Source organism: Felis catus, chromosome D1 (assembly GCF_018350175.1).
Source record: "Felis catus isolate Fca126 chromosome D1, F.catus_Fca126_mat1.0, whole genome shotgun sequence".
In the NCBI taxonomy this organism is placed as follows: domain Eukaryota; kingdom Metazoa; phylum Chordata; class Mammalia; order Carnivora; family Felidae; genus Felis; species Felis catus.
Window position 1 is genome coordinate 108,215,959 of NC_058377.1, and position 20,287 is coordinate 108,236,245.

At 49.1% G+C, this 20,287-nt stretch overlaps 1 protein-coding gene across 3 annotated transcripts in view; it reads left to right on the plus strand.

Moving 5' to 3' along the window:
* Positions 1 to 20,287, plus strand: part of POLA2 (DNA polymerase alpha 2, accessory subunit) — a 27,684-nt gene continuing 7,397 nt past the window's right edge. The window contains exons 1-12 of one of the 3 annotated variants that reach the window (XM_045039540.1): positions 2 to 875; positions 1,278 to 1,355; positions 4,099 to 4,223; positions 4,712 to 4,803; positions 5,391 to 5,448; positions 9,977 to 10,083; positions 12,082 to 12,275; positions 13,154 to 13,242; positions 14,484 to 14,639; positions 15,504 to 15,566; positions 16,337 to 16,379; positions 19,963 to 20,087. In XM_045039540.1, coding sequence (XP_044895475.1) covers positions 4,140 to 4,223; positions 4,712 to 4,803; positions 5,391 to 5,448; positions 9,977 to 10,083; positions 12,082 to 12,275; positions 13,154 to 13,242; positions 14,484 to 14,639; positions 15,504 to 15,566; positions 16,337 to 16,379; positions 19,963 to 20,087 — 1,011 coding nt within the window. In that variant the 5' untranslated portion in view covers positions 2 to 875; positions 1,278 to 1,355; positions 4,099 to 4,139. Of the gene's footprint in view, positions 876 to 1,277; positions 1,356 to 4,042; positions 4,224 to 4,711; positions 4,804 to 5,390; positions 5,449 to 9,976; positions 10,084 to 12,081; positions 12,276 to 13,153; positions 13,243 to 14,483; positions 14,640 to 15,503; positions 15,567 to 16,336; positions 16,380 to 19,962; positions 20,088 to 20,287 lie in introns of all 3 variants that reach the window. The other 2 variants (XM_003993590.6, XM_045039539.1) reach the window with 2 other exon arrangements.

The following is a 20,287-nucleotide window of genomic DNA, read 5'->3' on the forward strand; positions in this document are numbered from 1 at the left end:
GGGCAGAGAAGGAAAGACCTGCCCTCCCTCTCCCGCGCGGGGCACAGGTCTGGGAGGCTGGCGGGCGTATACACAACAGCGCCTGCGCACCAAGGCACGAGACAAAAGGGTGACGAACTTTCGTCACCGAGCTTCGCCCAGCGGGCGGTGCCCGAAATGCAGCAACCGCGGCTGGCACGGGGACGCGATTTCGATCCGGGGAGTCAAGGACACCGCGCGCCGGAGCCCAGCTTTCGCGCCTGACGAGAGGCAAGCGCGCAGCCGCCGCAGGGTCGGCCGCCCGCGGGGCCCGGACGCGAGCGCGCGGGCAGGCGCGTTGGCGTTTGTGCGCACGCGCCCTCAGACGCGCGAGCGCGCGCGGCGCCTGGGAAGGTGAAGAAGGAAGCGGAGGGGAAGGGGTGGGGTTGAACCGGGCCTCGCGCATGCGCGCTCCGCGCACACCATTTGGCGGGTTTTCCTTGATTGCTCGCTTTTGCTCCAGTCCTCGAGATGCTCCGCCGTAGCTTTTAGGAAGCAGGACGTTCTCTCCAGAAGAGCGAGTTAACGAGATTTCTGCTTCCTCCCTTCGGGTGTTTGGGGCTTCTCCCAATTAAAATAAGGCGCTCCTCCGTGACTGACGCCTGGGACCTTCTGACCGCCTGAGGGCTCGGGCTGTTTGGCCCCCTTCCGTCTCGGTCTCCCGAAGGGTGAAAGGATCAGGGGAAGCTCGTCCTGCCCCTCGATCTCCACGCCGCGGGTTCCTTAGACTCCGGTCCGAGCTCGGTGGGCCGGACCCCCGGCCGCCCCCTGGGTCACCATGAGCGTGTCGGCCCAGCGCCTGGTGGAGGAGTTGCAGATCTTTGACGTGGATTGCGATGAGGCTCTGGCTGAGAAATGTGAGTCCCTCGCCTCCGCCCCGGACCCCAGCGGAGGTCCGCGCTCGCGCTCCGTGTTGCCGGTCACGTAGAACCCAGAGGGGGACCGCTTCCAAGCCCCACCTCCCCTAGATCGGACCTCTTGGTCGTTGGGAGGTGAAGAGTGAATCCAGGTGTTGAGATTCGGGATGTGGGGACTTTGAAATGTTTGCAGCGTGCTCTTGGATCCCAACCCAAAAATAAAAATACGAAGCACCACTTTAAATCAACGCAGTTTCGGAAGGGTGCACTTGGGACATGCCAGGTTCAGACTAGGCCCGGTGGCAAGAGCTGGGAAATTATTTAAGCCTCCATAACAGAGCAAGAGATGGGGGGGGGGGGGTTTGCAATATGGCTTTTTATTCCTGGCCCCTCCCTTTCCAGCCTCCTCTTTAAATTGCTGCTGATCCGTCGTTTCCCATCAAAGCCGCTGGTGGTCTGTGCTAATATGCCTCCCTTGAGGTGGGTTTCCAGAATTGAATTTGAGCTTTGGTAGGAACTGTGGGGAGCTTGTCAGCTGTTTACAGAGGGAGAAACAGCCTGAGCTGGTCCCTGAACCCCAGTCCCCTCTCCTCCGGTCCAGTGCTCCCTGTTACTGGTCAGGCTCTGGGCCAGGAGCGGTTTTCAATACATAAAACCAGGATGCAAACATGTTAACTTAACGTGAGATACCAGAATAGTCCACGTCCGTATGCCCAGTGCGTTCTTCTCCAAGATTCCTGTTGCTTCCATTTCCCAGAACTGCTTTGGTAGTGACGTTGGCACGCTAGGCTTTGAATTCATAATCACTAACCTCACTGGGACTCTAACATTGCCGGTCAGACCATATTTCCCTGATCTGTTCCCCTCTGCGTGTCCTGGGTGACTCTTTGCCACCTTCTCCTCCTTTGACATCTTTCTGTCCCCCTCAAAAGCTGATGAACTTGTTTCACCAAGGAAATAGAATTGGAAAACTTCCATAAGTTACCACCGTTCCTTCTTCCCACCTACCTCTCCTTCCGTCCTATTATAATGAACAAATTCTCCATATTCCTTGCAAAATCCAGACCCCCCACTTGAGTCCTAAATCCCATTCTTTCTCACCTTAAGAACATCACCCCCGTAATTCTAAACTCTTTATATTTTCCCTTTTTCTCGCTCTGAGAGCTTTTTCCCCTAATAGCGTAGAAATGTGGTTCTCGCTCCCCCCCCTTTTTTTTTTTAATGTTTATTTATTTGTTTTGAGAGAGAGTGTGTGAGCAGGGGAGGGGAAGAGAGCCAAGGGAGGTAGAATCCCAAGCAGACTCTGTCTACACTGTCAGCACGGAGCCTGATGCGAGGCTCAAAACTCATGAGCCACAAGATATGACCTCAGCGGAAAACAAGAGTCCGATGCTCTACTGACCGAGCCACTCAGGCTCCCCTTGCTCCTCTTTTAAAACATTCTAGGGGCGCCTGGGTGGCGCAGTCGGTTGGGCGTCCGACTTCAGCCAGGTCACGATCTCACGGTCCGTGAGTTCGAGCCCCGCGTCGGGCTCTGGGCTGATGGCTCGGAGCCTGGAGCCTGTTTCCGATTCTGTGTCTCCCTCTCTCTCTGCCCCTCCCCCGTTCATGCTCTGTCTCTCTCTTTCCCAAAAATAAATAAACGTTGAAAAAAAAAAATTAAAAAAAAAAAAAATTCTATTGACCCCCCCCATTCCAATTCTCTCCTCCCCAATTACACCAAACCTCCTCGAAAGAGTTGTCTATATTTGCTGTCTTCATTTTTCTCCTCCCTCAGCCCATTTCAGGAAGCTTTTTCATCCCCAGCACTTGGCTGAAACTGTTCCTCTCAAGGTCACCAGTGACCTTCACCTAGCTAAAGTCGGGTGAATTTTCAGCCCTGGGCTCAAATTAGCAGCATTTGACGGTCGTGTCCTCTTTGAAACACGTTTTTCTCTTCGCTTCTCAGACACTACACCTGGTGGTTTTCTTACCTTGGTTGTCACCACTTCTCAGCTCGTCCTGAGCCCCAGACGAGCCCCTTAGTCATCTCAGCCGGTCTCGTGGTTTTCATCCCATGTGTTGCTCGTGATTCCCAGGTGTACATCTTAGCCCAGACCTCTTGCAGAACTGCAGGCTGGTCCATCCTACTGCCAGCTGGATATTTAATTGGCATCTCAAACTCCATGTGTCTAAAAACCAAGCTCCTGTATGTCCTCACGGTACTTCCTCTGCTGTCTTCCTCACCCTTCCAGGGGCTCAGGCTGAAAACAGCCTCATCCTTGACTCCTTTTTTGCTTCACATCAGTGAGTCCCACTGGCCTTACGCTCAGGATGCTTCCCATCTAGAGCCCAACCACTTCTTCCCCACCTCCACTGCCACCACCTTGATCCCAGCCACCATCACCTCTCACCTGCATTTTGCCATAATTCTCTGTCTCTCCGTCTCTCTGTCCCTCTCTCTTTTTTTGAGAGAGAGAGACAGAATGAGTCTTCAGCAGGCTCCACGCTCTGCGCACAGCCCCATGTGGGGCTCGATCTCATGACCGTGAGATGGTGACCTGAGCCTAAATCAAGAGTCAGACGCTTAACCAGCTGAGCCACCCAGGCACCCTGCCATGGATTATCTTAATTGGTCCTTCTGATCTGCCCTTGTCCCCTTTAGTCTATGCTTAACACAGCATCCAGAGTGATCCTGTTCTGTCCAGACTCTCTAGTGATTTTCCAAGTTACTCAGAGTGTTAACCAGGGTAATTACAATGGCCAGCAATCTGCACCTTCTTGACCCTTCGGCTCATCTTCTGTCTCCTTCCTCCCTATGTTCCAGCCATAGCGGCCTTGCTGGTCTTGCTTCTACCTCGGGATCTTTGCTTGAAAGCTCTTTCCCTGAATACTGCACGCCTCACTTCCGGTCTTCACTCACTGAAGCCTGCTGTAATCGTTGTGTTGAAAAATACCAACCCCTGATCCCTTCCCCGGCTTTATTTTTCTACACAGCACACGTAACCGTCTAACATCCTACAGATTTTCACTTACTTGTTTTCTGTCTCCAATAGTAAGCTTCGTGGAGACCAGGATTCTTCTGTTTTGTTCACTGCTGTAGTCTCATGCCTGGAACAGTGCCTGGCCCTAGTGGGTGCTGAATAAATATTGATTGAATAAATAGAGGATTATTTTCACTTTTCAAGGGGAAGGCTGCAAGCAATGAACTGAGTCCTTACTCATCCAGTTTTCCTTGCTACAGTGGTAGAGCTGTGCATTCTGTATGGACAGAATGAAGAGAAAATGGCCACTGAGCTTATAGCCTTCTGCACCAGCACAGGTAACGTTCGCCTGACCGCAGAGATCCTGAGCTCTTTTGAGCATGAGGTAAGAACAAAATGTAAGGAAACTAATCCTGAAATTGTCTATTTTTGCTCTTGAGGGAAGGCGTTGGGATGTGTTGAGAAGCACAGGCTGTAGAATCAGGTCTGGATTCTGGTCCCGATGTGCAGTTGGGCAATCTATAGAACGTGTTTCTGGGCCTCCGTTTCCTCTTCTGTTAGTGGTTCTAATCACCCATATTTTTTACGGTTATTGTAAGAATTACATGAGAGTGGGTATAAATCACCTAAAACTGTATGTCGGGTGGTAGGTCTTCAAACCATTGGTTTTGTTATTAGAATTAAGTTCTTAGAAACAAACGGTCACGGGATAACTGTTCCTTTTTAGTCTATCGTGCATCCTCTTAATTCTTACTTTGAGGAATTTTAGATACATGTGATTACGTTTTGAACGCCTACTTCGCGGCTGTGAAAAACACTTTCTCTGTTACTTGACTACACAATAATATATATTCATTATCTTTTATTCCTCAGTGTCTGAGCAAAAGATTGCCCAAAGCCTCGCACAGAGCCTCCGGGGATGGTGGGCACGCAGGAGCTAGAGACATTGTTTCCATACAAGAACTGTATCCTTTTCTGCCCAAGGTCTTTGCATCAAGCCACATGCTGTGTTTCATAATTTGTGTAATTTTAAAACAAACAGTAGGGGCACCTGGGGAACCCAGTCAGTTGAGCATCCGACTTCAGCTCGGGTCATGATCTCGCGGTTTGTTGGTTTGTGGGTTCGAGCCCTGCATCGGATTCTGTGTCTGCCTCTCTCTTTCTTTGCCCCTCCCCGACTTGTGTCTATGTGTGCACGTGCGCTCTCTCTCTCTCTCTATCTCAGAAATAATAAATGAATAAACTTAATAAAATAAAAACAAATAATAAAAAGTACGTACTGGGGAGCCTGGGCGGCTCAGTTGGTTGAGCATCCGACTCTTACTTGGTTCAGGTTATGATCCCAGGGTTGTGGGATCAAGCGCCGCGTCAGGCTCTGCATTGAGCACGGAACCAGTTTGGGATTTTCTCTCTCTCCCTCTGCCCCTCTCCTCCACTGGCTGTCTCTCTAAAATAAAAAAAAAAAAAATTTTAAGTACCTACTATTTAGATTTCTTATCTAATCAACCATCGCCTTAGATTTTGGTTGTTTTCCTTAAACACTTTTTTTTAGAATTGAAGTGGAGGAAGAAGAAGAGACCCTCTTGAACTCTTACACCACACCCTCTAAGGTGAGTGTAGTGTTTGGAAATGCTTTCTACATGTAGCATTTTTTTTTTTTGTCTTTATTCTAGAAACATTAGAACATTATCGCAACATTTGAAGTTCTAAGGGAGGGGATGAACCACGTATACGGTTCCTGCCACGTCTGCTTTTCCCATCACGGGCATAGATGCGCTTACATAACAGCAGTCCTTGTGACCATGAAGCCACCCTGCTTTTTTTTCTTTTTTTTTTTTTTTTTTTCAGTTAGCATATCATAAAATGTTTACAAATACAGTCTCTCCATAATTACTCTCTGTAAAAGTTACACAGTGTTGTGTTAGGCAGAAGTCCTACAATGGAATAATGCAGTTCTGGCGTTGGATCCCAGCGTAAGAGGCAGGATAGGATAAGTGGAATGGTGTTGCCCTCCAAGCCTGAGTCAAAAGACCTAGGTGACCTGGGGTGAGTTGTTTTATCTGAGCTGCGGTTTCCTCAGCTCTACAATCGGGGTGCTTTGGGTCATTTACTGAGCAGCTGCTGAGTGCCAGGCACTGTACGAGACCCCGGGTGAACAGTGGTGAATGAAACAAGCATGGCTGGGCTCTGCCCTCAAGAAGCTTAAAATGTGTAGAAATTCATAAGCACGGAGCAAGCCTTAATGTTTCAAAGCAAGTTACCCTGTGAGAAGGAAGGTGAGTAGCTCAGGTGTGCCTGTGGTGAGCAAGAAAGCTAAAAACGTGCCCCGTGGAGGTGCCGACACAAAACAGGCACACACCACATACTATGTGAGCCTCCTGCGACTTCCCTTAGCCTAAAATTGAAGAGATCTGAAATCAGCATTTGACTGTCCCCCTAGAGATGGGCTTGTCCGGGAGCCCACACCTTACTAAAAGGTACCTCCGCTCTTGCGTTCGTTTGGGCCAGGAACCCTGGAGACCTCCCCCAGTCTTCCTTCTCTCTCACACCCCACATCCAACTCCTCCACCAGTCCCGTCGGCCCTCTTCTCCGAGCCCTGTCCACCAGGACCTGTCACCACCAGGCCTGCAGCACCGGCGTCTCCTGAGTGAGTGGGATGGCTTCCCGTCCTGGCTTCTTTCACTCTGTCCGCCTCCAAGCAATTCACACAACAGTCGGTGCTCCGTGCCCCTTTGGGATGCAAGTCGGACTAGGTTTTTCCTGCTCTCGGCTCTCCCCTGGCTCTGCCATCGTCCCTGATAACGTTCAGAAGGCGTGTGAGCGTCTGTCCGGAGTTGGCCCCACTCCCTTGTCTTCCCACCCTCCTCCCCACTCTGGTGGTCTTGCTGCTCTTGAGACACATCACACGTGTCCATCTCATATGCCCCCTGCCTGAGGGAACAGCTCTGCCTGCGAGAGCAAAGCCCCCCCCTCTTTCCCTCCCCCGTTTTCTTCTCTTGCTCTGTTCTTCTCTGTGGAACCCATTGCCATGAGACCTGTTCTGTATTTACTTCTTTGTTTTAGTCTGCCTCCCTCCCTTAGAACGGAAGCTCCCTGCAGAGACGTTGCTTTGTTTGCTGCTGTTTGCCCAGAGCCTGGCACGTTGGTAGTTGTTGAAGGACAGCTCTTCTGGATGAGCACGGTTGCCTCGGCTCCCGGCGTAGGATCAGCCAGAATTGCGGGACCCAGCGGGGCTGTCGCGTGTCGATCTGATGGACAGCTTCACAGCTCCAGAATTTATCTGATCTGTCTGTATGTCCGGAGCTGATCACGTTCTTGGGGACTGACTCGTGGTAACCCAGCTCTCAGTAGACTGACGCAGAGATCAGATGCAAATTCACTTGACTTAATGTGGAAGCATGTACCCTCCCAGCCACGGAGACATCCTACCGAGGACACCCGTTCCTGCTACAGAGACATCGAGGAGGCTCAGTTAGGCATCATGCTTGGTGACCAGGGAATCAGAGTTGAGTGAGTCGAACTGAAATGAGCAAACGATATGAAATGTATCTGAAGCTCAGGGGAGACGCCGTGTGGGCTGAGCTAGAGGAACGTAAAATACTCAGAACAGGAGCTGCCACACAGAAACCGCTTGATCATTGTTAGGCCACACATCAGTGGCCTCCTGACAAAATAGTCATGGTGCCGGACGTCGGTCTTTCCCACGCGAACGGTGCCACAGTGAGGTTGCCAGGCCCTTGTCGGGTCTCAGAGGCAGGTGTACCTGTGCTATAGGGGGTGAATGTTCCAGTGGCCTTGGTTTATCATCATTATTTGCCTTGTGCAGTTGACAGCGACTCTCTGCCTCCAGGCTCACCGTAAATCCGGTGGTTATAGTCTGGCTTTCCTCATGTCCTGCCCGACGGGGGAGAATGTGTTAGCCCAAGGATTTGAAGTTCCCAGGCCGCCAGCGTTCTCTTTCTAGCAAGTTAGTAAACTGGCATCCTTGGCCGTGACTTGGGTTTCTGGGTGGCGTGAGCATGTGCTCATCCCGGCTTATGGGAATATGGTACCCTCAGTCACTTGTCCTCGCTGGGAATGAATACTGGCCTGTAGTGTTGATAGACCTCATGAGCTTGGTCAGAGCGCATCCCCAAGAAGCATGACTGGAGTTGGTTTATTGACACAATCAGCTTTCACTGCGAGGGCTGAGGACGAGCACCGGGAGACTGCGTTGTCTCCCAGAGTAACCTCCTCTTGCCGCGTCCTGGGAGACAGACTGTCTTTCTCTTGAAATACTGCCACACCACCTTGGCCCCAGAGTTGGACAGCCCCTGTGTATTACCAGGGTCGTTTAAGAAAATAGTTTGAGAATGTATAGCAAAACCATAAAATCTTATCCATCCTTTGGTCCAGTAACTATCCCCAGTCAGACTCTCCCCTAAGGAAATAATCCAAATTATGGGAGACGCTATCTGTGTAAAGGTGGGCATCTCAGCATTATTTATAATCACCCAAAACTACAAGCATCCCAGACATCCAGCAGTAGAGAAGTAGTTATGTAAATTATTACGTAGCAATTTAATTAGCACAGCTACTAAAAAGGACAAAGTTTTTGATAATGTGGGGAACTGCTCATAATTTAGTGCAAAAAAAGCAGTATAGGTAATATTCAAATTAAGATTTGTATTTATTTATTTAAAAAAAAATTTTTTTTTAACGTTTATTTTTGAGACAGAGACAGAGCATGAACGGGGGAGGGGCAGAGAGAGAGGGAGACACAGAATCGGAAGCAGGCTCCAGGCTCTGAGCCATCAGCCCAGAACCCAACACGGGGCTCGAACTCATGTACCGCGAGATCGTGACCTGAGTCGAAGTCGGACGCTTAACCGACTGAGCCACCCAGGCGCCCCAAGATTTGTATTTAAACTAAGATTAAATATTAGAATTTATATTTTTTTAATTGGAAAAATATTAAAATACCATTAAAAAAGAGTTATTGTAGGGGCATCTGGGTGGCTCAGTTAGTTGAGCATCTGGCTTCAGCTCAGGTCACAACCTCACCGTTTGTGGATTTGAGCCCCGCGTCGGGCTCTCTGCTGTCACTGTAGAGCCTGGAGCCTGCTTCAGATTCTGTGTCTCCCTCTCTCTCTGCCCCTCCCCTGCTCATGCTCTCTCTTTAAAAAATAAAATAAACATCTTTTAAAAATGGTTATCGTGGGCTGGGCCGCAGCAGTCTCCAGCCGTGGGCAGGAAGCAGAGGGGTGAAAAGAAAATGGTTATTGTATAAGAGTGGTAGCATAAGGGTCTTTTTAAAATCTAATTTCCATTCCAGCTACTTAATGACGGTCTTGAGTCCGTACTCTTGTGTTCTGTCCCCAGTCATCCCCAGCAGATAGCCGTAGTGGCATAACTTCTGTACACAGCCAGGAGGAGCCCAAGGGCAGGGAATCCACCGCAGGCCAGCTGGCCTCCTGGTTGTGGTCCCAGCAAGGGTTTTTTCTTTGCTCTGCCACAGTCGTCTGTCCTAGACCTTGGGGAGCAATGAATCTCTGAGCTGTGGGTTTCATCCTCCTTCCTGGGCATATCTTTGGATTCTTGGTTGATGAGAAAAAACCAGACAACAGAAGTGACCGTCAATGAGGTGTTTGCTAAATAGTCTCCAACTATGAGCTCAACCGTGTTATCCGCCTGGAGTTGTTCCTGTCTCTGATTTTGAAAACGTGCGGGGGACTTGGCCAAAATGAGTAGTAACGTGGTCCCATCCCTTCTGAGGAAACCGTGGCCGCACAGGTCAAAACCGTACGCGTCGCAAGACTCAGCAGCTGTGCTAAAGCAAAGAGGTGGGGGAAGAGCGACGACGTGAACAATTTGACAGCACAGATTGCCTGCTTGGCAGCCTTTTTCTGGGAAATGTTGGTACTTTTTCATTATTGCCTTCAAAATGGGGACAGGATTCTGATGGATCTTGGTCACAGCCGCTACAGATTTCTGTGTGGGCTTATGCTTGGAGATGGGGCCTTAAGAACAGAACCAACCCAGTCCTACCTCGTGCCCTACATTTGGGCACCATGCTTCTCTTCCTAAGGGGCTGTATACACTCGGTTAGCAACTTGCATCTACAGTGACTGGGATTCTGTCTTCTGTTTTGTTCCTAGGGTTCTCAGAAGCGAGCTATCACCACCCCAGAAACCCCCCTAACCAAAAGGACTGTGTCTACTCGGAGCCCCCATCAGCTTCTCTCGCCGTCGAGTTTCTCTCCAAGGTATGGATCAGAATGAATCCAGCTGCCAGACAGCAGGCCTGCCCTCCCCTTTCTCTGGTTATCGCGTGGCTGACTCTACAGAGTGACCCTACAAGATGCAGGTGGACATGTACCTCCGCGGTGCCTGGCCGGAGAGCCTCGTTTCTCCCTGCCCTCCCTGCCTTCTCTTCCTGTGTGGAAAATTACCATGTCTTCCAGTAGTTAAGGAAACTCACTTTCCACCCACTTTTCTGGGGCTCATTTCCTAGATCAGGAACTGATATCTTCTGTGGAAAACAACCTATCTATTCAGAAGTCCTGGAGTCTTAGGAGTCTTGCCAGTCGAGACAAATAGGTTTTCACCTGCCTCTGTTAGTTCATTTGTTGTTGGGTTTCTTCTTCTTCTCTTAAGCTAAAGTATTTAGTTTTTAAAAAGAAAAGCACGTCTCTGCGTTCATAATGTTGTGTAACCCGTTTATTGTTCCTCTCTCAGGTTACAACTAGTTTCTGAGAGGTTGCTTGTCGCTGTGACTCTACACGGACTTAATTGGCATTTTTATCCCCACTGCCACCTCTGCACATAAATCCACAAAGATCACATGTGATTTTTTTTGAAATCCGTAAATGACATGTCTTCTATTGGAGAATCCCATAGGTGAGGGCCCTGCCGAGTCGGAGAAAGGTTTTGGTGTTGCCACATCAGGATGAGGCTAAGAAGCAGTCACGTTAACCGTTCAGGGAAATACTGACTGCCGTCGGCCACCACCTGTGCTTCGGATCACGTCTTCCAGATTCAGCAGAGCTTAAGATTTCCCAGCTCCTTCTCTTGAGAAAGGAGGTGATCGCAATCATTCTAGATGAGCAGCCCTTGGACTCTGATGGACAGTTAACGCCAGTTTGGTCCACTCCTGCTCTCAGGTTTCGGACGTGAGCTTTCTAGACTTCCAAGGGCATCTTTGAAACTTGCTGTATAGACATGGTTCTCATGAGCTGAACCAGCACTATCACGGCGGTTATAATCTCTAAATAAGCAGTCACTCAAAATGTCATGGCGTTAAAGGGCCGGTGGTCATGGCTGTCCCCAGAGTTGCTCTGGGAGGAGCTTGGAAAAGTCGGCGATGCACCGCCTGGGCATTTCTTAATGCACGCTAATAAAGCTGACGTCAGAGACTGGTTTGGTAATTTATGAAAGTAACCTCTAAATTATTCAAGTAGAGGCGGCCCTGGAGAGCGAGGTGATTAATTGAGCTCATTTTCTGTAGCCTGTCTGTCGAAAGAGGGACTCCTAGCACCAGTTGCGACGTCACCCACATAAAACTGGCCCCTGCAGAGTCTCGGCGCATTAAATGAAGACCGTTTGAAATAGACCTCTCTGTGAGCTGTGTGCACGACCAGAGGATTAGAGGGCCTCACTGTCATCCAAGCTGTTCAGCAGTATTTGTGTGTTTTTGTTTACCAGTCAGTGAGAGGAAATATGAGAACTTGTCAGTTGAGCCTTGAAGAATGGGAATATTTGTTCACCAACTGACTGAATTCATTACATCTCCACCTCCGTAGACACTGGGGAAAGTTGATTAATTCCTTTTAACTGTGTTTTGTTGGGGTGTCTACCTTAAACTACATCGTGAGGTATTAGATGTGCACAGCAACTTTGGGCGTATCCACAGCCAGGCTCTAATGGTATTCTAATAAGTGCTAAAAAAAAAAATCGTAAGAAACCAAGGAAAGTGATACTTGAAACTTGCTTCTTAATCAGTTCAGCGTTTGGTTTGGTTTGGTCTCGCTTTGTTTCATTTAAAGCCAGGAGAAAACCCTTTAAAATCTGTCTCTGTCTCTAAACTTACCCTCATTCCTGGAATTCCTTAAAGGTCCGGGTATGTCCGACCCCATTAAGCTGATTAGATTTAGAAAATGTGAGGCCAGCTTGACGTTTGTCCAATCCCCAAGGTGACCTCATTGTATTCCCCTCTCTCTTTAGATACGAGTATAGTAATATTTACCTGTTTTGCTTCCGATCAGTGCTGCTCCCTCTCAGAAGTACAACGCGAGAAGTAACCGCGGAGAAGTGGTTACCTCCTTTGGCTCAGCACAGGGAGGGTCTTGGTCTGGAAGAGGAGGGGCTGGCAATATCAGCCTGAAGGTCTTGGGGTGTCCAGAGGCACTAACCGGGAGCTACAAATCAATGTTTCAGAAGCTTCCAGATATTCGAGAAGGTGATTGTTTTTCCCTTTGAAATTCTGGAGCGGTGTCTGGGTGGCTCAGTCGTTGAGCGCCCAGCTTTGGCTCAGGTCATGATCTCATGGTTCGTGGGTTCAAGCCCCGCATCAGGCTCTGTGGTGACACCTGAGAGCCTGGAGCCTGCCTCGGATTCTGTCTCCCTCTCTCTCTGCCCCTCCCCCGCTCACACTCTCCCTCCCTGTCTCTGTCTCTCTCTCTCTGTCTCGAAAATAAATAAAACATTTAAAAATTTTTGTTAAGAAAGAAAGAAAGAAGTTCCAGAAGCTATAAAACCACCTGGAAAGGTATAAAGTAACAAAACTTTAGCAAGGCTGGTAGAACGAGTCCCAAGGTTGCCTTTGAATATAGAAGTCGGTAGGTGTCCTCCACACGCCCCTGTTAGTGGAGGGACATGAGTGGACGGGATGCTCTCAGTAATTCTCCCAAGTCACTTTGCCTCCCTAAAGAAAAGTGCTAAAGAAAAAGCACGCAACCATTTCCCAGTGACAACCACTTGAACTATGTCAAAAAAGCCCAAGTGAGGTCAAAGACACTCACGGCTTCTTCCTTGTAAAGAATGGAAGACGCTCCAGGTTGGGCTTGACTTCTCCTAAACCTCACTGATGACCAAAATAAAAGGAAGACTGGGTTGTGGGGATCCGTGCTGACTCTCAGGGATTCTGCCGCACGATATGTGGCCAAATGGAAGGCCACTTCAGCAACCCGATTTCGAGAGATTTGTTAGGCTTTAGAAAGACGTCCTGGACGCCCTCCTGCTTCTGGCTGACTTTAATATCTTACAGCGTGCGGTATTTTCTCCCCTTGGCAAGTGGAACGTCCTAAACGCGATACTTTTTCCCCTCTGGGATTTCAGTTCTGACCTGCAAGATAGAAGAACTCGGCAGCGAACTTAAGGAACATTACCAGATTGAGGCTTTTACTTCCGTTCTGGTCCCAGCTCAAGTAAGAATTGTTCTACCAGTTCCTCCCAGTTACTGTTGTACTTTTTAACTGATGGGGAACAGGCATCCTTCTTGCGTCCTTTTTTACGTCTTGTCTACATTCTAGTTAGAACATCCGTCTTGGTCGAATTTGATAAAATGGATCCTTCTGAAGAAAGACCTACAAGAACTGTCGGGTTTTGTGACCAGAGACGGTCATTTTCTGTGCACTTGGTTAGGGTCTTGTGCTCAAGCAAAGACTGAGGCCTTTTCCTTTTAGTGGTAAGGCAGGTGCCCCCTGGAGATTTCCTACAAATAGAAGCATTCAGTTATCAGGATATGAGGACAACGGCAAGGATAGGGAGTCTAGAAGCGGTGACTCCTGGTCTCCCCTAATCTGGTCTCTGTCCTTAGGGACCAACTGTTGCCAGTAGTATCTTGAATGGTGATATCATCTGGCATATGGATCAGTGCTTTCTCTCTAAAACATTTTTTAATCTAAGGGGAAATGTGTTCTAGAACATTCCTTATGGTACTTCTGTCATTGTTTGCATTCGGAGAAGATTGACCAGTTGGGGAAGATATGCAAAACCATGTCATAGAAGGAAGTTTGGGAAAAGATTAGACTTCCTCAGTCGGCCCCCAGGAGTGGGAACAGGATAGAGGAAGCCCCGGGGAGAGAAATTTCAGCTCAATTCAGAGAAGAACTTCCTGTTAAGAGACAATATGGTATGTGGTTAAGGATATGGCTCTGGAGCCAAACTTCAAACCAGACTTTACCCACTCTTTGACCTTGATTAAATTATGTAACCTGTTGGGCTGATTTTTCTCATTTGTAAAGTGAGTACAATAACAGTATCCACAGTTTCACAATTGTGAAAATTAGACAGGTTAATACACGTAAGCCTGTAGAACAGTGCCCCATGTTCATGAGCTCGATAGACCTGAGCTACTGTTGATAGTCAAAACTCTCCAGAGATGCAGTGGGCTGCCTTGGGGTGCAAGTTTCCCTTTACTTGAGATGCTCAAGCTTAGGTGGCCACTTAGAGGGGCTCAGGCATGGGGGTGGGGGGGGTGCAGACAGACCAAATGCCATCTGAGTGTTCGTTCTTCTGCCGTGAGAGGCAGCGGTGATTCTCGTCAACATGATGCCCCGCCAAAAAATATTTGCTGTTTGGGATTTGCTTTGTGACTTATTCTGTTGACCTCGGGTTTTGAGCTCCTGTCCCAAAGACTGTCATTCTTTTGTTGCACCTTCGGTAGGAGCCTGTCACTCTGCTGGGCCAGATTGGCTGTGATACCAACGGGAAGCTGAACAGCAAATCCGTGATTCTTGAGGGAGACCGGGAACACTCCTCAGGGGCTCAAATTCCAGTGGATTTATCTGAGCTCAAAGAATACTCTCTGTTTCCCGGACAGGTGAGATGGGACGCGCGTGGGCTGTTCACCCCGTAGTACGTGTAGCGGGCTGCAGCTCTGGGGACGAGCGTTCTGTCACCGGCTGCCTGTCACTTTCAACCTGTGGCGGCGGGGGGTGTAGCTAGAGCCCAGGCTCATGGGGATTCCAGCTTTCCCCCAGTGCTCTGACCTCGGCTCTGGGATCTGTTGCCGGGGTCCAGCCCCACCCCACAAGGTGTGTCATTCTGGCCACATTCCTTATCCTCTTGAAGCCAGAGTGTCTTCATCTCTAAAATAGGAATAATAATTCTTACCTCATAGGATCATTACAAAAAATTAGGTCATCCGTATAGAGCGTAATTATTACTAATACAACCTCTTTGTTTTCTTTCTTTTTTTTTTTAGGTTTTTTATTTATTTTGAGAGGGAGGGAGGGAGAGAGAGAGAGAGAGCAAGAGTGAGTGAGCACAAGCAGGGAAGGGGTGTGGGGAGGTGGCGGGGCAAGAGAGAATCCCAAGCAGACTCTACACTGTTACGAACCGTGAGATCACGAACTGTGAGATCATGACCTGAGTCGAAACCCAAGAGTCAGACACTTAACCGACTAAGCCACCCAGGCTCCCCAGCCCCTTTAATTTGTTTTCTAAAAAAATACCCCCACGTTTACAACTACAAAATGAGATAGCTGGACTTAGTACCTAATTTTTTTTTTTTTTTAAGTAAACTACCCAACGTGGGACTCAGACTCACCACCCCAGGGTCAAGAGTCGCATGGTCTACCCACTGAGCCAGCCAAGTGCCCCGATACTTAATAATTTTTAACTGTATCAAAATAGTGTATTGTTGACTTGTCATTTATCTCCTGTTCTGCTTCTTGTCCTTCAGGTTGTCATTCTGGAAGGAATCAACACCACGGGTGGAAAACTTATTGCCACCAAACTCTACGAGGTACCCCGGCAGTTGCCCAGCCCCCCCACCCCCACCCCCGCTTTGCTGCCGGCACAGTACATGCAGTTCTGACTGTCCTGGAAACTCATCCCTTTTGAGAGCCCATCTGTTTGCTTCCCAGTTCTCTGTAAAATGGGAAGCTGCCTCTAGGCCAGGGGTCAGCAAACCATTTCTGTAAAGGGCCCGAGAGTAATTATTTCAGGCTAATTTACAGGACATACGGTCTCTGTCACAATGACTCAGTTGTGCCGCTGTGGCATAAAAGCGCCACGGACCCCCCATAAGCCAATGAGTGTGGCTCTGTGCCAGTAAACTTGATTTATAAACACAGGAAGTAGCCAGACTGCACCCATAGGCCCTAGTTTACCTATCCCTGCTCTAGGTGATAATCCTTCGCTGATTTTCACATAGTGCAAGCAGAAGTCTCAGATTCCCTGCTGTCCGGTCCTGGCCGAGGGAACTGGTACTTTAAGCACCTGTCTTGAGTTATATTATGAGATTAGCCGTGACCTCCCATTACGTGGATTTCTTGGTCACCCTGAGCCATATAGAAGAATGGCAGGTATCATCAGATCTGTGAGCTTTTAGCGCCAAGGAGCAAGACTGAGGCTGCTTTCTTATGCATCTCAGCCCTCCCCCGCCACCCTCCCTCCCACCTGCAAATGCTATCTGCCCGCCCCCCTCCCATGCCGGTCAGGGGCCACCCCTTTTTTTAACCAAAGATGGTGCCCGGGGTAAGGCCTCAGTTTAGCTTTTCTCCTGTCTTTAAGGGTGTGCCGCTTCCATTTTACCAGCCCCCCAAAGAGGATGAAGGTAAGTCTGGGTCCAGACGTTGTTTTGCTAACAGTGAATATGGCGGACGAGGTTCCTCAGGCCCTGAGAAAACTGCAGAAGCTGCCTGGGCGCACCCTGGCGGAGGCTGGGAGTGACAGCAGATTGGTGGCTTCACAGGCGCTTTGTGGAAGGCGGGGGTCCGAGCCCAGTGAGCGCGGCCACCTGGGTTCTGGCTACAGGAGGCATGCCATTTGTATCTGGAAGTTACTTTATGAGAGGGAAAATAGGAATATTTATATGAAAGAATTTCTTTGAATGCACTGTGTTATCCTGGATGGGATCCGGGAAGAGAAAAGGGACATTAGTGGAAAAGCTAGTAATACCCAAATAAACTCAGAAGCTAAGAGTAATGAGCCAGCGTTAATTGCTACGTTTTGACAAATGCACCATAGTCAGGACGCTGGGGGCATTAGGACATTACAGGACGCTGGGGGAAAGGTATATATACAGGAGCTTGGTGCTGTCTTTACAACTTTCCTATGTTTCTAAAGTTATTCCAAAATAGCAAGTTTATTTAAAAATTAGACAAATTTAAGAAACAAAACATAGAGGAAGGGAAGGAAAAATATAAACAGAGGGAGGCAAACCACAAGAGACTCTTTTTTTTTTTTTTTTAATTTTTTTTTTTCAACGTTTTTTATTTATTTTTGGGACAGAGAGAGACAGAGCATGAACGGGGGAGGGGCAGAGAGAGAGGGAGACACAGAATCGGAAACAGGCTCCAGGCTCTGAGCCATCAGCCCAGAGCCTGACGCTGGGCTCGAACTCACGGACCGCGAGATCGTGACCTGGCTGAAGTCGGACGCTTAACCGACTGCGCCACCCAGGCGCCCCCACAAGAGACTCTTAAATACAGAGAACAAACTGAGGGTTGGTGCAGGGGTGCTGGGTGGGGGCATGGGCATTAAGGAGGGCACTTGGGGTGGGCACTGGGGTGCTATGTGTAAGTGATAAATCACTAAATTCTCCTGAAATAATTCTTACACTGTATGTTAACTAACTTGGATTTAAATAAAATTTAAAAATTGAAAAAAGTAGACAAATTTCTAAGGAAGCCCAGAGTCATTTGATAACTAATCTAGAGGGAAAGGGACAAAAAGAAGTGTTAACAGACTGCCTCAAAATAATTCAAAGCATTTTTGAAAGCAAAGCAGAAGACTATTGAGGACTCACAATGAGATGGCTGACGCCAGGGTATTGTCAACCCCCTGTGCACATTGATAGTGATGAGGTCATTCTTGGAGATGACCTAGAATCAGGAATGCAGTTTAGGAGTTTGTGACATTGCCCATTGTATCAGAAGATAGGTGTTTCTGGCAACACGAGTAGTTTGGTGATATTAGTCCACTTCAGGGGGTGAAACGAAATTGACATGAGATGCCCAGAGCCTCGCTGTATGCCAGGGAAGCCTCTGGAAGCAGTTGAATAGGTTATTAACAAACATTTTTGACCAAGGTGTTGAGCCGGGCACTCGTGGAGACAGAGTAAGACATGGGCCTCGTCCAGCTGGCACTTGGTATTTACTCCAGGGTTTACATCTCCTGTAGGCTCCTCAGAACCAAATTTAACTTTGTCCTCTGCCCTATCGTTGCATGAAACTTACTCTTCTCCCTGAACTGTCCATCTCATTTCATGGGGTTCCTGCTCTGGTAGACCAGTAACGCCCCCCCCCCCCCAGTCCCTGCAACGTGTGAATATGTTACTCTATATGGCAGAAGGGACGTTGCAGGTATGCTTAATTTAAGAATCCTGAGTGGGGGGTTAGCCTGGACTGCACAGGTGGGCCCAGTGCAGTCACAAGGGTCTTTGTAAGGTGGGGGGGGGGGGGGGGGCAGAATGATCCGAGTCAGAGACAGAAATGGTAGGCTACCGGCTTCGAAGGTAGAGGAAGGTTCACGAACCGAGGAATGCCAGGCAGCTTCTAGGAGCTGGAAAAGTCAAGGAAACAGTTTCTCACCTGGAGCCTCCAGAAGGAACACAGCCCTGCCAACACTGATTTTAGGACTTCTGACCTCCAGACCCGCGATAATAAACCTGTGTTGTCTTTAAGCCACTAAGTTTGGGATCGTTGTCCCAACAGCCATAGGAAGCTAAAACATGCTGAGAAGGCAGGGATCTTCGGGTTTTGTCAGTGAGAGCCACAGAAACTGGTTCAGACTTAAAAAGAGAATTTGTCAGGGGAAATCCAGCTAGCCCACAGGTAAGAGGCAGCTAGGAGCGCAGACTTAGAAGCAGGGAAGGGCCTCACAACTCGAGGTATCCGGCTAGCAGGTATTCCCCAACTATGTCGCCCGGTTACCTCTGGCTGGAATAGGTCAGCTCCACCCTTTTTTCTGTTCTTGGATAGTTCACCTCAAGATTCCAGAACCAGGGAGAAGAGTGTGGATGGCTTAAACTGGTCAGACGTCTGTCTCCGGACCAGGGGACGACAGTACACTTAATTTGCAGCCCCCAGACTGCTTTACGGAGGAGAGGGCTGGCTCTCCCAAAGGAAAGCCCATGCTGTGGGGAAAAGGGCAGTGTGCGACAGGTGGCCAAACGCCACGCCTCTGTGCCGCTCACGCGGGAATCCCATTCCGAGCCTCACACCCAGCCCATCTGGACTCCTCCGTGGACCGCGTTCGGCAGCCACACGGGACCACCAGATGTTCCCTCACTCCAAACACACTCAAACTGCACGCTCTCCAGGAGACTGCTTGCCCTGGCTCCCGGAAAATCCTACTTACAAGCATAAGCAAAGCGAAATAAGCCAGTCACCAAAAGATAAATATTGGGTGGTTCCACTTACATGAGATACTTAGAACGGCCAAAATCATAGACAGGAGAATGGGGGCGGGGGAGGAGGAGTTAGTGTTTAATGGGAACAGAGTTTCAGTTTGACAAGATGAACAGAGTTCTGGGAATGAATGGCAGCGATGGTTGCCCGGCTTTCTGGATTCTTTTAATGGCACTGAAACGTACACTTAAAAGTGGTTAATATGGTAAGTTTTATGCTGTGCTTTTTAAAAAAAAATTTTTTTTTAATGTTTTTATTTATTTTTGAAAGAGAGAGAGACAGAGCATGAGCGGGGGAGGGCCAGAGAGAGAGGGAGACACAGAATCTGAAGCAGGCTCCAGGCTCTGAGCTGTCAGCCCAGAGCCAGACGCGGGGCTCGAACTCACGAACTGTGAGATCAGGACCTGAGCTGAAGTCGGACGCTTAACCGACTGAGCCACCCAGATGCCCCTATGTTGTGCTTTTTTTACCCCAATAAAAAAGGGAGGCAGCGCATTAGCAGACCTCACCTTGATCACGTCTCTCCCGATTGCTTCCTCCCATCGCTCACGTGTGCTGCTAGCAAACCGCCTGTCATGCTCTGGCTATTCGCGTACTTCCCCGTCTCTGGCAGCTGATGGAATATTCTTTGAGGCTGGGAATGAGGTCTTATTCTTGGATTCCCAGAATTGTACACCTAGGGAGACTCAATTAATTGAATCCTGGGGCGGTTTTTTTCCCTAATCGTCCTTTCTGCCACCGTTCTGTTTTCTTCTAATCAACACCTCATGATCCTTTCTGTCTTAGATTTTGAGCAAAACATGGTCCTGGTGGCCTGCGGGCCATACACGACCTCCGACAGCATCACGTATGACCCCCTGCTCGATCTAATTGCCATCATTAACCGCGACCGGCCAGATGTCTGCATCCTGGTAGGAAACCCTCCTGGGACAGCTTCGCCTCGTCGGGCGGAGGGGGGGGGGCGGGTACCAATGGGAAAACTGGGGAAGAGACTTTGGGAAAAGGCCCAGTGTTGTAGGAGGCAGCCCCCCTCCATCCAGGGTCACAGCCGGGCACCCCCACCCCATCTGCTACCTGTCCCGGGCTCCACGCGCAGCCCGGAGGGACAGAT